This window comes from Notamacropus eugenii, chromosome 5 (genome assembly GCF_028372415.1).
Source record: "Notamacropus eugenii isolate mMacEug1 chromosome 5, mMacEug1.pri_v2, whole genome shotgun sequence".
Taxonomy (NCBI): Eukaryota; Metazoa; Chordata; class Mammalia; order Diprotodontia; family Macropodidae; genus Notamacropus; species Notamacropus eugenii.
This window is the reverse complement of record NC_092876.1, coordinates 124753876-124771047: the sequence shown is the minus strand read 5'-3', so window position 1 is coordinate 124771047 and position 17172 is coordinate 124753876. Positions and strand designations below refer to the sequence as shown.

The 17172-nt window shown below is 36.8% G+C and overlaps 1 protein-coding gene across 6 annotated transcripts in view; it reads right to left on the bottom strand.

Moving 5' to 3' along the window:
* NARS2 (asparaginyl-tRNA synthetase 2, mitochondrial) overlaps positions 1 to 17172 on the bottom strand; it is a 154094-nt gene that overhangs the window by 116765 nt on the left and 20157 nt on the right. For all 6 annotated transcript variants that reach the window (XM_072610725.1, XM_072610724.1, XM_072610726.1 and 3 more), the window contains one exon: positions 12899 to 12979. In XM_072610725.1, the coding sequence (XP_072466826.1) occupies positions 12899 to 12979 (81 nt within the window). The remainder of the gene's footprint in view (positions 1 to 12898; positions 12980 to 17172) is intronic.

Here is a 17172-nt window from a genome sequence, read left to right as displayed (position 1 = left end):
CTTTATTCTCCTAGTCATCCAGTCACTAGGCTCACAAACTAGTTATTATGCTTGACTCCTCTCATCCCTAGGGCAAGGGGAAAGATGAAATGACTGAGGAAACAAAAAGTTCAAGCTCCAGGCATACTGATTTATTATTTTTTTTAATATATTCATTTTTTATTTTTAATGCTCTGCAATCACTATCATAAAACTTAGATTTTTTCCCCCTACCTACCCTCCACCACCTCTCTCCCTCCCCAAGACGGCATACAAATCTATATAGGATCTACATGTACGTTCCTATTGAATACATTTTCATTATAATCAAGCACATTGATTTATTAAGGAATACATGCAATTACCCAACAAATCGGGACCAGTGGCCTTCCTCAGCTTTGAGAATGGACCCCAAACACAGGGGTTGACAGACTTTTATACATTAAAAACAATCAGATAAGACCAAATAATTAAAAGAAAATGGGTAATCTAATTTCTAATGGGATTAGAAAATGGGATTAGATTAGGGATTTTCCAAATTGAGAGGTGGAGAAAGAACTGGCACAATTCCCTAAAATAAGGAAAAGAGGTGTTTCACTCCCCCCAAAATTGTCTGTAAACAATCAAAGGAACATGCAAATATCCCCAGGACCAAAGTACCTTGAGGACAGAGATTGTTTGCTTTTATATTTGTATCCCCAGCACTTAGCACAGTGCTCAAATAAAAAAAATGCTTAATAAATTTTAAAAATACATTCATTAATTCATTCAAGTAGAAGGATAAAGGGATTATTTATAAGAGAGTTGAGGGACCCCTTCTCCCATAACTTCCATTTAAGAAGGACAGCAGGCCAGCCAACTCTTCATTTCCCACCCAGCTACCCTCCTTTGGACTTTTCTGTCAACCCTCCTCTCCATGCCTCTTTTTCCTTTTCCAGGTTTTCCTTTTCAGCTTCCTTTTGGGTGCTTTCTTTCCCTATTAAATTGTAAGTTTTTGAGGGCAGGAACTGTCTCCACCTTTCCCCCACCCACGTACTGGTACCCAGGACTTAGTACAGTTCCCAGCACCAAGTAGATGATTAATAAATGTTTATTAACTATTACGGATGGCAGCCTTGTTCTTAAAACCTTATTACAGTAAGATACTTATTGATATGTTAAGAACTATTATTACTACCTTCATTCAATATTTACTCTATGTTGACTGTCATACTTCCTTAATTCGAAAGGATAATCAAACGAGCACTGAAAAAGCCTACGAAAGGAGAGGTTAGGCAAAGTAAAAATGTATAAAGCGAAACTACTACCAAGCAAAAGAGAAAAAAGAAAGGCCTTTGTTGAGAATGGTAGGTTAAGAAGTACGTTTTATTGAAACTAAAAGCTAAATAAAAGCAAATAATGTGCTAGGAATAGCCAGGTAAACTGGATTTCAACTTAGATTGAGGCATTCAAGGACAATCAAAATACATACCTAAGTCATGCTACAACATATATAGTCACTGAATTACATGATTTTATATTGTAATATGGTGCCACAAATTACTTGAATCTTACATCTTTCCTTGGGCTGACAATGCCTCATGAAGTCAATGACTCTATGAACTATAGAAAATTTGACAGCACAAGAAGCCTGATGGCAGCCATAAAGATTTATCTACAAAATTTAGCAAATTTTTCTTCTTCAAAATGACTAAATAGCTTTGGGTCTTCAGAGTATAACCAAGGAGTTTGGAAGAATCTGCCTTTTACTAGCTTGTCTTGTATTCATAAAGCTGACACAAATTTTACATTTTTTGTGCAGCTTAATTTAATTCTGCCCTTAAAATAGCAGCTTGAAAGCAAAATAATAGGAACATTCATTTTCTACTTCAGTTAGCAATGGAAATAATTATTTGTGGGAAAAATTATCTCCACATTAAAAATCTCATAGAACCTTCTAATAAGGCTAAATTAACCCACTGAGCTTTTGAGAAAATGCCTGACAGTGGGATATGGGAATAAAACTAAAGGGATAAGCAGTAGCAAAATGTAAAAGGGATTAGACTTGTTCTACTTGATCTTAGAGGACAGGGCTAGGACCAATACAGAAATTGCAGAAAGGTTGATTTTGGCTTGGAATGAGTACCATTTTCCTTACAAATTAAGTCAACCCAATATGACTACCTTGAGAAGTTTTTAGACTCTGGTTATAGAGGTCTTCAAGTAGACACTGATGAAAAATCCTAAACTTTCTTGGAGATGTTGTTAAAAGGTTTTACATATCAGCAGTAGGATGTACCACATGACAGCCAATATTTTTTTTAACTCTTAATAAGATGTAATAAGTAAATGGCTCACTTTCTAGTCACATTTCCAATCTGTATCCCTTACCAGTCTGCAAAGAACTGAAAAGTAACATCACACACAGGGCAACTACAAGTATGAACAGGCTGCAACATATGATCAATGATCACAGAAGAAAAAGAATAAATCATGCTATGAGAAATATGATAGGAAAAGACAGATGGTCAAAGCAAGAGATGACTAGTCAAGAGCCCAAGTATTCTCCTGGAATTCCTGAAATATGGAGAGACAGCAAATAGGATTTTGAGTATGTTGGATGAATGCCTTATGACAATTTACGGAAAAATTTGGACAAGAAAATGGAAGCAAAGGTAGATAACAGAGGATAAATATGAGTGTGGCAATGAATCCTGTTAAAAATAGTATCAAGTACCAAAGTTAAAAATAAGTTGAGACTTGGCTGAAGATGGTTTATTTGGTGGCTGTTTTTAAATTTAGAGGAAAGGTAAATTTTTTTTTTATATATTAGAGGAAAGAGGAGGATCAAAGAAGTAATACAACTCACAACAGAGGGAAGGCAGAGCCACCAGATTCTTACCTTGCTTGAGATTTTTTCTGCCAAAGACAACCTTTGCACTAGAACTGACAACGTGATTCCCCTACTCTCCAACTCCCCTATTCTACTAGGTAGCTAATATACACATAAAATAATGAGATAGTAAAAAAGCACCTACCTGCCTTAGATGAATTTGAGTCACCTGGCCCTGAAGAGCTATATCCTCAGGTACTAAAAGAATTAATAGAGATGTAAATGTTGGGGTACTATGAGTGACTCTGAAAGAATAAAGGAGAAGAAATACAGAATTAAGGGAGAGAAAAAGTCCCTTTTATTTAAGAAAGGATGAAATAAAGGCATCTGGAAACCATGGGCTTGGGGGACAGTCATTGTAAAGGTATGAAGCTGGGAGCTAGAACACCACATGGGAGGAACAGTTAAGAAGGCCAATTTGGTTGGATCAAAGATTGCCCTCTTAAGAGTTTCAATTCCTTTTACCAACTGCCTTCTGGAGGTTTCAGACTGGCTATTCCAGAGACATCTTAAACTGGACTTGTTTTCTTAATCCCTCACTTCTCTATTTCTACCAGAGGTACCACCTTCCTCCAAGTATCTCAGGTTGATAAACTCAACATCATCCTCACCTCCTTATTCTCCCTCACCCACATACCCAAAGACTTGACAAATCTTGCAGTTTCTACCTTCACAACATCCTTCAAAGCCAAAACAAACCCTTCTCTACACTCACCTAGTTATCACCTTAGCTTGGGCCCTTATCCCCTCTTGCCTAGATTACTGCAACAGTCTCCTAACTGGTCCTTCTCAAGTCTCTCCATTCCAGTCTAATCTATACACTACTATCAAAGACATTTCATTGAATGCAAGGAGCTAGATGGCAGTGGATGAAGCACTGGATTTCTACAGTCAGAAAGACCCTATATACTCACTAGCTGAACAACCCCAGGGAAGTAATTTATCTTCTCTCAGTCAGTTTCCTCACATGTAAACTGGGATCATAATACCACCATCTTCATAAAATGAGGGTGAAGATCAGTTGAGGTTAACACATATAAAGCACTATAGAAAAGCTATTATCATTATCATCACCATCATATGAGGATGTGACTCCCCTAGTCTGCTAACTCCAGGCACTTCCTTCTACCTTCTACCTCAAGAATAAAATATAAACTCTTCTATTTAGCTTTTAAAGTTCTGCAGAACCTAGCTCCAATATGCCTCTCCAGCCTCTACTGTCACTAGACAATACTCTCCCTCCTGGAGATCCAGTCAAACAGGTCTTCCCTGCTCCTCACTCATGTCTCTGTGCCTTTGCACTCCCCATGCTACCTCCCTCTGCCTCAGTATCCCTTTCTTCTTTTAACATGCAGCTCAGGCACTATGTTCTGCATGAATCCCTTCCTAATTCTCTAAATGCTAGCACCCTCCTTTCCATAAAATCTTGCATGTGACTACTCTGCAATTTTACACATATGTGTGTATACTTATTAACTTTGTTTGTATGCTGTATATATTTTTATATGTACTTGTCTTCCGCCCATTAGAACATAAGCTCATTGTGAATAGAGATCCTTTCATTCTTTCCAGCCCCTAGCACTGTGCCTGGTACAAAATAGGTGCTTAGTAAATATCTGATTGATTAAAGAAAATGGAGAGATATCTCTAAGAGAAAGTTCAGTGGGGCATAATAGCTGTCTAAAAGTACTTAAATTTATGTGGAAGAGGGATTAAACTTGATCCGTTTGGTCCTAGATGGCAGAACTAAAAGCAATGGGTACATATTCTAAAGACATAAATTTAGGCTTGATGAAAGAAAACTCTTCCTAACAATCATTAGTGGAATGAACTGTCTCAGGATACAATGGGCTCCTCCCCAAGTGAAGGTCATCAAGTAAATGCTAGGTGACTATTTATCAGATGTGTTGTGGGAAGTATCTGGGAATATGGTTTGAACTAGATGACCACTGAGGTTCTCTCCAGTGATTCTGTGATTCTACAATAATGAATCTTTACACTAATGATTAGCTCTTTATGATCAAATGATATTAGAGATGCAAGGAACCTTAGTTATATCTGAAATAACCCCTACTCACAATGAGCTTACACTCTAATGGAGGAGACAGTAAGTATATGTAAAAATACATACAGTACACAAATATAAAATAGCTATACAGAGATATATAAAATCATAAACCAGTTACATAAAAGATGTCATTATTGTTGCTGTTTTTCTTTCATTTTTGAAGAGGACCAATGACATCGTGGGGTGATGTCTTGGCTTGTGTGTGAACTGGATTTAAGTGAGGCAGAGTTGTAACAAAGTCATCAGCCTTACTCTCTCTTCCAGTCACTGAAGACCAGGGACAAGACAAGTCAGGACTACTAGCGATGGCCCGGGATGCAGGGGATGACCCTGGCATCTTTGATGACTGACCAAGCTCTAAGCACTCCACAGCCTTGCCTTAGCCATCTTCATGTCCACTGGAATAAATTCTTCTCACTCACTCATTCTGCTGGGGGAAGTCTTCACATGCTTGGGATAGACATACCCTTAACTGATGGGTTTGAGGCCTGTCAGTTACCTTCAACTTGGTTTAGCCAGTCTGCTGAGTGGCCACTGTACCTGCTACAGCTTCTAACAGCCACAGGTGAGAGTTCGGGGCCAGGTAGACACCAAAGGTGGATGAGAAGCCCTGAAATAGATCCAGCAAGCCCTCACACCAGAGGTGCTAGCTCTCCTTGAACACCCCATCCACTCCTGATGTTGGGAGAGAAGGTATTAGATAGCATTTAGAGAATCAAGAAAGGCTTCATGCAGAAGATGATACCTGAGCAACATATTAAAGCAAAAGAGTGACTCTATGAGGTGGAGATAAAGAGGGATTTAGTTATGGCCAATATACACAGTAGCTATAAATTACAGGGTTCACTGTTCAAAGGTCATCTAGTCCAACACCCTCATTTTAGCGATGAGCAAAGTGAGGGCCCACGAGAGGCTGTCCAGTGTGACATGGGTAATGTGGGTAGCAGAGAAAACCAAAGCAACTCCATTCTGTCTGCAATTCCTCTGTCTTGCCCTTGACGCTGTTTGTATCCCAACACCTATTCTGTCTGCAACCTTCCTTACTGCTGAAATAACAAGGACAGTCCTATCTATTAGGGTCTATTAAGAGAAAGCCAATCTGAAGAAGAGTCTTTCCTGCTACTAGCTCTAGCAACAAATGCTGTCCAATTAAGGGATAACACATCCCCTATTGCTATCCTGCAAGACCCCAGCAACAAGTCCAGTCCAATCTTGAGGTAGGCCATACCCAAATCGCCTCCTGCCTAAATTAAACCTACATAAGCTTTGTCCTTTTTGTTCCCTCTGGGAATCTTCACTCCCTTGCTGGTTAACTCAGTAAATCCTCACTGGCTCCTAAATTTCTAGTTTGGGTTTCATTTCCATTCTGGTTTATTTTAGCACTGACAATTTTACCCACAGAAGTAAAGAGCAAAGTGGAGGTATGAACCCAGGTCCTCTGACTCTAAATTGAGTACTTTTTATGCTGTACCATGATGCCTCTCTAGTCTCTCTCATTTTAAAAGGAACCATCTACGGCAGAGAAGCAAAGTGACTTACTTAAGATCAGACAGCTAATTATTGTCACCACTGGGACCAGAACCTGGGACTCCCAACTTCCAGGCCAGGGGGCTTTCCCTTACACCATGATATCTTTTTAATTTAAGCTACCTATAAGTTTCCATTTGAAAGCTAACACACTCTTTAAAAATATTCCAACGAAAAACAAATCAAAGGACTATCATGAAGATTATATGATGCAATTTTTTCTCTTTTCACCTCTCTCTCTTCTATCTAACCAGGCACAAAACAGATGTTTTAGAGTTGCTTTGCATGAGTTGTTTCTTGAACATTTTCAAGGTCTAAAACCTCAGGGTTTTGAGGCAATGGAAAAAGAATACATAGACATATACTGAAGGTGAAGTAACTTCAAGAAAATGAATTTAAAAAAAAGAAGAACTTTCCTTCTTCCTTTCAACTTACCAACCTTATGGAAAAGTCCTCAATTTATCTTACGCATGAGGAATCATGGTATAATAGAGAGAACACTGAACCTTGGTCCACAGGTCAAGGTTTTAAATACTCCCTCAGACATTTTTTAGCTGTGGATCTAAGGCAGGTCACTTTACCTTTCCTAGTCTGTTTCCTCAGCTATAGACTAGGAATAATAATACCTGCACCACCTATCTCAGAGAGTTGTTCTGTAGACAGCATTTGGCAAACTTTAATATTACCTAAACCTTAATATCAAATGTAAGTTACTGTTACTGTCATTTGTCTTTCTATACCACACTGCCTAATACAGGAGCCCTGTCCATTACAGATTCTTAATAAACGTTAATGAATGCTTGAAGGGCCATTTCTTCCCACTAAGCTGTTTTGATGATGTCCAAGTTAAAAAATAAACCAAGGATTTTAAGTAGTGATAGAAGCAGAAAGAGGGCAAAAGACTGCTGGGATGGAACTCATATTTTCTTTTCCCCCACTCACCAATGCTGTTCCTGAGCAGAGAGGGGAGAGACTTGTACTTATCTTTAAGCATTTACTGATTGTCTTTGGGGTAAAAGACTCAATGTTGACAATGACAGAAAATGCAGGTTGAACCCTCAAGAAAAATAAGAGACTAAACATGGAGGCCTCAGTAAAAGCCGTGAATTCTTGTTACCTGAATAAGGAGGTAGGTGATTAAACTTCAGTACTCTCTAATTCAAGGGCTTTTTTAAAAAAAATGAGCCATCAAAAGTGTAATCTCTGCTTATCTCTCTGGAAGAAAACTCAGGGGAAATTACCATTTCAACCCTTTTGAGGAAGAGGGCTACCACGGCCAGGGTGGCCAGGAATGTAAACTCTTCCAAAAAGGAAGCAGTAGTGAGCAGCAATTCTTAGGAGTGATTTCTGAAAACAGTAGAGGGATGCAAATGCTGATTATTTTGTAAATCTTGACAGTAACTCCAAGGTCAAAGAATCCAAGAGCCTTGGGCTATGTTACTTAGAAGTATAGCATTTCTCTAATTATGTATGACTAACTACACAAAAAATTACTGAACTCTATAGTTTTAAATATTATGAATTCAACATTCTTTTCATTCATTAAACTCAGAAACTTTATTTTCCTTCCTATTTATTCACATTCATCTGATAACTCAGATTTGGTACTTGTAACTAAATTGTAAAGTTTTTTTTATTTTGCTTTAAGCCAGAAATATGCAAATTACTATTATTCAGATCTGTTATTATTCACACATTACTGAATTAGTTTGAGATTTAAAAAAAATTAGTCTTGCTTATACTCTGCATTTAATTAGTACAATTAGGGCTCTTATAACAAATAGCCTGTTTTTCAGATGTTTTATGTGAATCCTGTTATCACGATGGTATTCATTTTTTAAAATTCCTATTGTAAATCATAACTTTTCTTGTCATTTAACTTTTTTCTACTTTGGGGTTAATGGGAATTTAAAATGTATCCTACTGGTCAAAATATATGTCATATTTTCCTAAAAATCTAGCTTGTATAAAACCTGAGTGTGAATTTTCAATAGTGAACATCACACATGCACATGCATATACACCCTACCTTTTTTTTCTGAGTTTGAATCCCAGTTCACTTCACCTTTCTTTTAAAAAAATTATTTATTTTTAGTTTTCAACATTTGCTTTTAAAAGATTTTGAGTTCTAACCCCCCCCGCCCCACGATGGCATGCAATCTGATATAGGCCATACATGTATGATCATAGTAAACATATTTTCACATTAGTCATGCTTCACATGTACCCTTCTACAGAGATATTATTTAAGAAGGATAGTTTATATTAAGGATGAATGCAGTAGTTACAGTAAGTAATTCTTTAATAATATAAAGAAAAAGAGAAAGTAAGGACCCAGCTATAAATACTGCTAGTAGATCATACAATATCCATTACTGTTTCATTACTACTATGAAAAAACATCTAGGTTTTTAAATCTGAATGGTTTGTTGTGTATTCTTCAAGGATTATTTTAGTAAAGGGCTAATTTCCAGGTCTTCACTAAAGTCTTATTTTAATAATTCCATCATGGCACGTGGGTTATGACCTTGGGTTCTCAAAGGCTATACAAGCAGAGCGACAACTTAATGGGTACTATCAAGCTGGAAAGTCTTAAGGGTGTGAGATCAGTGATGGAAAGTACACTGAGGAACAATGTGGCTAATAATAATGCACACCGATATAGTCCCCTTCTCACAACAACCAGATGAAGTCATTGGCACAAATTATAATGCCTTAAGTCTCTCCCTTTGTTATTTTAGCTTTGGGAAATTTCCTGCTGACTCCCCATCATATATGCAAAACAACCAAATATAGGAAGTATTTTTTTAAAAAAGGCTAACTTGCTCCCTGTGCATACAGCGTACTGTAATGCAGGAATTCATCACCATCTTTTTATGTCATGAACCCTTCTGGCAGTGTGATGTAGCACACGGAATCCTCAGAACTGTTTTCAAATGCAAAAAATTAAAATACATAGGATTTCAAGAGAAAGCAAAGATTAAAGAGCAAAAGATATAATTTTTTTCCTCAACCAAGTTCAATAACCCCAGATAAAGAATCATGGTATAGTTTTAAGACTGGCACAAGAGAAGTGAGAGTTAAATCTGAAATTTAAGCCATGAACAAATTTTGACACCTTTGCTCTCTATATGAGCTCTGATCACCTGTGCAAGGACAAGTTTCTTAGAAATTCTGCCAAGAACATGAAGAGTGGGTTCCATAAGAATAGGCCCATGATAAAAATCATAGGAAAAAATCTGGCAGAAACTAGGTTTGGTCAAACATCTTGCATCATACAAAGAATAACTCTAAATGAGTACATCATGACTTACACATAAAGGCTGATATCATAAGCAAATTAGAGAAGCAAAGAAGAAACTACTTTTCTCATCCATAGGTAGAAGAGTTCATGAACAAATAAGGGAAGGAAGGATCAAAGAAGATAAAACTAACAATTTTGATTACATAAATTTAAGACCTTTTAGCACAAACAAAACCAATGCAGCTGTAACCAGAGGGGAAGCAGGTAACTGGGGAAAAAATTCTTTGCAGCAAACTAATAAAGGTCTCATCTCTAAGATATATAGGGAACTGATTCAAATGTCTAGGGATAAAAGTCATTCCTCAATTGGTAAATGGTTAAAGGAGATGAACAGATAGTTTTCGTAGAAAGAAATACAAGCTACCAAGAGCCATACTTTGAAAATATGTTCTGAATCCCTAATAAGAAAAATACAAATTAAAGCAACTCTGAGGTTCTACCTCATACCCATCAAACTGACAAAGATGACAATAAAAAAAGAGGAAAAAATAATAAATGTTGGAAAAGTCACTGGAAAACAGGCACATTAATCCACTCTCAGCAGAACTGTGAATTTTAATAAGGCTATTCTAAAAAGTAATTTGGAACTGTGCCCAAGATGTCAGGAAATTCCTTATACCCTTTGATCCTGCAATACCACTAATATTAGTGGTATGCTCTCAAAGAAAAAGGAAAAGGACCCATGTGAACAAAAATATTTATAGCAACCCTTTTTCTAATAGCAGAGAACTGAAAACTCAGGGTATGCCTGTCTAGTGGGAAATGGTTAAACAAGTCATGGTGTATGAATGACACAGATAACTGTTGTGCTGTAAAAAATGACAAAAGGGACAATTTCAAAGAAACCTGAGAAGACTTAAATGAACTGATGTGCAGAGCCTGGAGGTGCCATGTAGGTGCTTAATAAAGGCTTATTCCCCTTAAGTGAACAGAACCAGGAGAATGATTTATATGATAACAAGAGCACTATAAAAACAATTAACTTGGAAAGATTTAAGAACAATGATTAATGAAATGACCAGCCATGATTCCAGAGGAGCAATGATGAAACATACAGTCTAATGTCTGACAGGGAGAGGACCCAGGATACAGAATGAGATATTTTTTTTCAGTATGGGCAATGTGGAAATCAATTTTGCTTGACTATGTATATTTATTATTAGGGTTCTATTTTTCTTTTTTCTTTTTTACTGAGGGTGGAGGGTGTTTTCTGGTCATTAAAAAAAATAAATAATTAAAAAAGAATATAAGCTGCTTAAGTACAGAAACTGTTTTATTTGCCTGTATTTATATCCCCAGTACTTAGCACAGTGCCTGCACATAGTAAATAATTACTTAATAAAGGCTTTTTTTTAATTTAAAAAAAAAAAAAGATCTAAATTCATCCATGGGATGAATTAGATTCACTCCCTACTTCCTTTTCCCCCTTTGCTCTGTTAACTAAACATAATGCTCAAAAATTCCAAAGCTTAGGTCTGCCATAGGCAGGAATAGTTAATACCTTGCTTTCCTACTATTTATCAATTCTGTAAACCCTTAAAATCGATGAAGCATGTCTAACACATGTAAGAGACAGATTTTTGGCATAAAAAAGGGAAAAGCTGAGATATACCATATCATCACCCCAATATATAATGTAATGGAAAAGCATTTACTAAGCAATTCTTGTGTGTCAAACACTGTGCTAGGTATACAAGTATAAAAGGAAGAGAGTTAATGAACTCATATTCTAATTAGGGAAAACAACACTTATATTGGAGAGGGTTCAGCTACAGGGCAGATACAAGGGTCCAGCAGTCCTCAGAGCATAGTGGTAGAGTGCATGACAAAGACAGGGAGTCCTGAGGGTATAACAACAGGTCAGACAGCAACGACTGGGGGGAATGGAGGGCACAGTGGCAAGGAAGATGCTAAGTTCCAAGGGACCTTAGTGAGGAATGAATATCAGGGCAGATGGTAAGCACAGTGGTCTACATGCTCTCTTACTGGAAGGACTGCAAATGCAATCTAAGCAGTGCGAGTGGTCATATCCCCAAGCCACTGTCTGCACAAAGCTGGAGGAATGGAGCACCCCTTCTGTCTCGAGCCCTTCTGAGGCCTCACTCAGATGTACGAAATATCACTTAAAAAAATCTCTTCTGGACACATAATATTTACATGTGGATTTTCTCCATTTTCCTTTCAAGTGCAAATGCTGAATTACTACATGTAATGAAATGGGTAGGACTATCTATCCGATCAAACCTTCTCACTTCTAACTTCTAGAACTCACACAAATAGCTTTCATTCAAATTGCTGTAGTGACTGGCTGTAATCAGTCCTCTTCCCAATATATTCTAATGCACAGGTATGACCATATCACTCCCATAATCGATCAACTCTACTGGCTTCCTACTGACTCTAAGAGCAAATATAAACTATTCTATTTAGCATTTAAAGCCCCTCACAAACTGGCTCCAACCAACTTTTCAAGCCTTGTTATATATTACTCTCCCCTTCATGTAACAAGCTAGCTTCCTTGCTTTTCCTCACACATGACATTGTCTCTCCCATCTCTGTGCCTTTCTGCTGACTGTCCCCCATGCCTGGAATACATTCCTTTCTCAATTCCACCTCTTAAAATCTGTGGTTTCCTTCCCAGCTCAACTCAAATACCACTTTCTTCATTATTTTTTTGTTCTTTATCTCCCCAGATATTAACTTGTATTAATTTTGAATATACTTACATATGTATACGTTGTTTCCGCAGATGGAATATAAGCTTCTTAAGAGCATAGACTATTTCATTTTTGTCTCTGTACCCTGAGGGCCTAGAAAAGTACTTGATGCTACAGATAATTAGGAAAGGCCTCAAAGTTCATGTCTCAGCTCTGACTGGGTTGGTTTTTAGCAAATCAAGACTATCTCTTTAAGCTTTAGTTCTTCTTATTTCTAAAATGGGGATAATACTTTAACTCACAGGGTTATCATAAACATTAAATGAGAACTTGGGTAAAGTGTTTTGAAAAACAAAAGAGCAATGTATTAAGCATAAACTATTACTATAATAGTCCTCACCTCAAAGAACTTATATCACTTTTAAAACAAACTCTGAAGGTTGAAAATTATAAACATCAGTATGGTTTCCACATTCTGAAGCACAACTTACTTCAACTTGAAAGAGTTCCCCAGCTCCTTCACAGTCATTTGATGTGATCACTGGAGTGTGGATATGTAGATAGCCATTAGCCTGGAACAGAAAAAAAAATTCTTTTCTAGTAGATGTTTGTTAAAACACAATTATAAGAACCTCAGGTATTAGTAACATAAAAGCCACAAGGCAAGAATGTTAAACCACACTCAAATTAAATGGAGAGCCTCCTCCAATAAGGAAAATACCAACAAGTGACCATTAATCATTTATCAGCCTGAGTGCCTACTATGCACAACACAACATTACAAAAAAATGTAGAAATGGGAAAGGAATCTAGATAATCATATAGGCCAGAGGTGTCAAACAAACCAGTAAAACTAGATAAAAATGCAACTGGGAAATATTTAACAAAATAAATAGAAATACAATAAGACATAAGTAATATTAGAATTTAAAACTAAGTTAAAATGTATCCCTAAGGATCCTTTAATGATTTAGTGGCCCACATTTCTATTTTAGTTTGACCCCACTGATCTATCTAAACCACACTGTAGTTTCAGAGGTGAGAAAGGCTGAAGCTTAGAGAGGGAAAGTGATTTGCCCAAGGTGCCCAAGCTAAACTTGGATGCAGGTCTTCTATCTCCGGGATCAATGTTTTTTATTTAAATTCATGGATATATATTCTTTTTACACAACCAACACTTACCAAAAATACCAAACAAATAACCTTACAACATATTTCCCAGAATACAGTTTATAAATTGCTAACAAAAGTAGGAATGTGCTCTTTAATTCTGCAAAACAGTATTAATAGTAACTATAAATATATATATATAATTAACAGATAATTATATTTGATGATCTTTGCAATCACTCTAAGCTAGCAACAGCGGATAGAGTGCTAGGCCTGGAGTCAGGAAGATTATCTTCCTGAGTTCAAATCTGGCTTCAGACACTGACCAGCTGCATAACCCAGGGCAAGTCACTTATCCCTGTTTGCCAGAGTTTCCTCATTTGTAAGATGAGTTGGAGAAATGTCAAACCACTCCAATAGCTTTGCCAAGAAAACCCTAAATGGGGTCATGATGAGATAGACACAACTAAAAGGACTGAACAACAACAGCCATCACTACATGCTGACTTTATTTACACTGGTGCAATCACTGGATATTATTTCCTTAGTTCTGCTTACTTCACTCTGCATCAATTTATGTAAGTCTTCCCACCTTTCTCTGAATGCTTCCTATTTGTCCTTCTCTATAGTGGCATCATAGTCCATTCCACCATAAATCATCATCGGTTTGTCGTTACTGTTGTCGTTCAGTCATGTCTGACTCTTTGTGACCCTGTCTGGGGTTTTCTTGGCAAAGAAGCTGGAGTGGTTTACCATTTCCTTCTTCAGTGAATTAAAGCAAACAGAGGTCAAGTGAATTGCCTAGGGTCACATAGCTAGGTAAATATCTAAAATCATATCTGAACTCAGATCTTCCTGACTTCAGGTCCAGCACTCTATCCATCTAGCTGCCTCCATAAGTGACTGTTCAGTCTTTCTCTAATAACTGGGCACATATTTAGTCTCTATTTGTAAATTTTGAACACTTTTCAGGTTGTTATTGATAGTTTGTATTTCTACTTTTGCAAACGGTTGCTATCTTTTTTCCCTGACTCTTGAAGAATGGGGGAAGGGAGGTGTGAACAGGGATGGTTTCCTTTCTTTCATACTGGTTACTACTTCGTTTGCCAGGGTCTAAGGGTGATTTACAAGAAGTTTACAGCCATAGTCTATATTTTTGAGCAGTATGGTCCAAAAGAAAAAGCACTAGACTTAGCGTCAGAAGATCTGGATCTAATCGTCACTTAACACTTGCTCTGTAAACCTGATAGTCACACTCCTTGAACCTTGGTGCCCTTACTTGTATATAGGAATTATAGGACATGCCTCACCTACCTCACAGGGTTGTTATGAAGAAAGCATTTTGTAAACCTTAAGGAAGGTTTATAACAACAGTGCAGAAATGTTGTTATAATAGAGCTGGGAAAAAATCAGTTATGTATACATTAAATCAGTAAAAATAAAGGCAGGTGCATGATAAAGTTGTACATGTCACTGAGGGAATGCAAAATGATCAATGTGTGCCATGCTACTGAGAAAACTGTATGCTCCATGGATATGAACCATCAAAAGGTAGGAAAATTAGCAGAGTAAAGAAACAAACATGCGATGAAAAAGTCAGACATGATTTATGAGAAGCCACTAGCATTAAACTTTTAGTAATGCATTTCACATACAGAGACTTCCTTTTGCCTGAAGGAAGAGCCTGAGTATCAGTGCTTAGATGCATCCATTACAGAGGCGTCCAACAAAACTCTGCAGATCCAAAGTCTGACAATATTTCCATTAGTAAACCACAAAAGCTACACTAAGGTAATGCTAGTGGGACTGAAATAACGCAGCAACCCCAAGGTTATGCTCTTCTTATTCTGACTAGGGATGTAGATAGGTCACAGACTATTCAGGAGTATACAAACAAATGCATCAGCATAAAGCAAAGGATGAATTCATACTACAAAAGAGCCACAATGTAACTTCAGCCTGTAACATTAGCCTTGAACAAATACATAAAATGACACAAATTTCTAGCTACAGAACTGGTGGAAATAATGATGTCTCAGTATTTACTAGTTATTACTATTCTTAGAGGAAACCTTTGAGAATAGGGATCTCTCAATTTGTCTCCTTCCAAAACAAAGTAAATTCAAGTATTTGAGGTACAGGCAAAAAGGATTCAGTCAACTACTTTCCCCATGATATAAGAGTATATATTTAGAGAAGAAGTTTGAGCCGCAGGAAAGTATTTAAATAGTACTAAATATGAGTGCAATACGCCCAGAAGTGCTACAACAAGTACATTTTTAAGAACCAATGAGACATAATCAATAACATTACTGCATAAAATTTTTATCTCTTGAGAGGCAAGAATCATGGACATGAATCATTTATTCCATATAAAATGAAATCACCTGTAAGCTCAAATATAGTAAACAAAGTAAAGAATCCAGAGGAAAGAAGAGAAAGGGAAAATATTAAAGCAAAATATAATTTCCAATTCACAAATGCTCAAAGACATAAGAAAAAATATTGCAAATTTTGTCAAAAGCTTCACTTAGGTTCTTCACAAATTCACAAGTAATAGGAATCACTCCGTATACCCAGGTTCTCCTCAGGTATAAAAAACTGCATGTTCCCTTTAGCTACACCAGCAGAACACAAGCTCTGGTACATCCTACTGACCAAATTATGGATACTTTAGGTCAAAAGTGGGCTTCGCAGATTTAATCATCACATAACATGTATTTGTCTAGCAAAGGTAAAAAAATTAGGACCTGAGGGCACTGGAAAAGACAAAAAGCACCGAGATGCAAACCACAAGTACCAGCAGGAAAAAGGCTTAAAAAAAATCAGGAAAAACACAACCTAAGAGAGGAAAACAGGGCATAAGTGTTCATGCCTAGCAGGGTAAGACCTTAAACAATGTTTGGTTGACTATCAAGAACGCAGCTAAGAATCATAGGAGCAAAAAAAGGTGTCTGAGCAGCCAAAATCATTATAACGTTCACATGCTTTACTTGAAGGAGAGCTTATCAAAACTTTACTCAGAGGTTATTTATTCATATTTTAGACAAAATTCTTTCCAGTCTGCTTATTTGGGTTCCAAGCTGGCTGTAAAGGCATTTTAGAAACAATCAACAAATTCAACTAAACAATCATTTATTAGTTTCCTACTATAAACAAGAATCTGTACTAAGGAAACAGTTGTTGCTATCAAGAAATTTGATTTCTCTTAGGACAAATATGATCTGCACACAAATAAGTATGATAAAAAGTAGAATGTAACAGAGCAAAAACAGATCCAAAGAAAGTACCCTAGGAAAATCTGAGAAAAAGAAATTATGTTCAGTTAGAAGGAAATCAAAGTAAACTTCATACAGAAGATGGCACCTGAGTTTGGCCTTCAAGGAAGAAAAAGATTTCAAACAGTGAAGATAAGGTAGTACATTTAAAAGTTTTTGTTCTGAGAAAATAAACATATACAATCTATATACCTTGTGTGTATTTCCACATATATATATGTATGTATCTGTAGTATTCAGAAAGTATGTACTTTTAAATCTATAGTCTTCTTTACTAAAAGTCTTAAAACTCAATTCTTCAAGAACTGTTTTAAGACTGCAGGTACCACCACCTAGTGGCTAAAGAACTGCATGCATGTTTCTAAACAGCAGGTGTA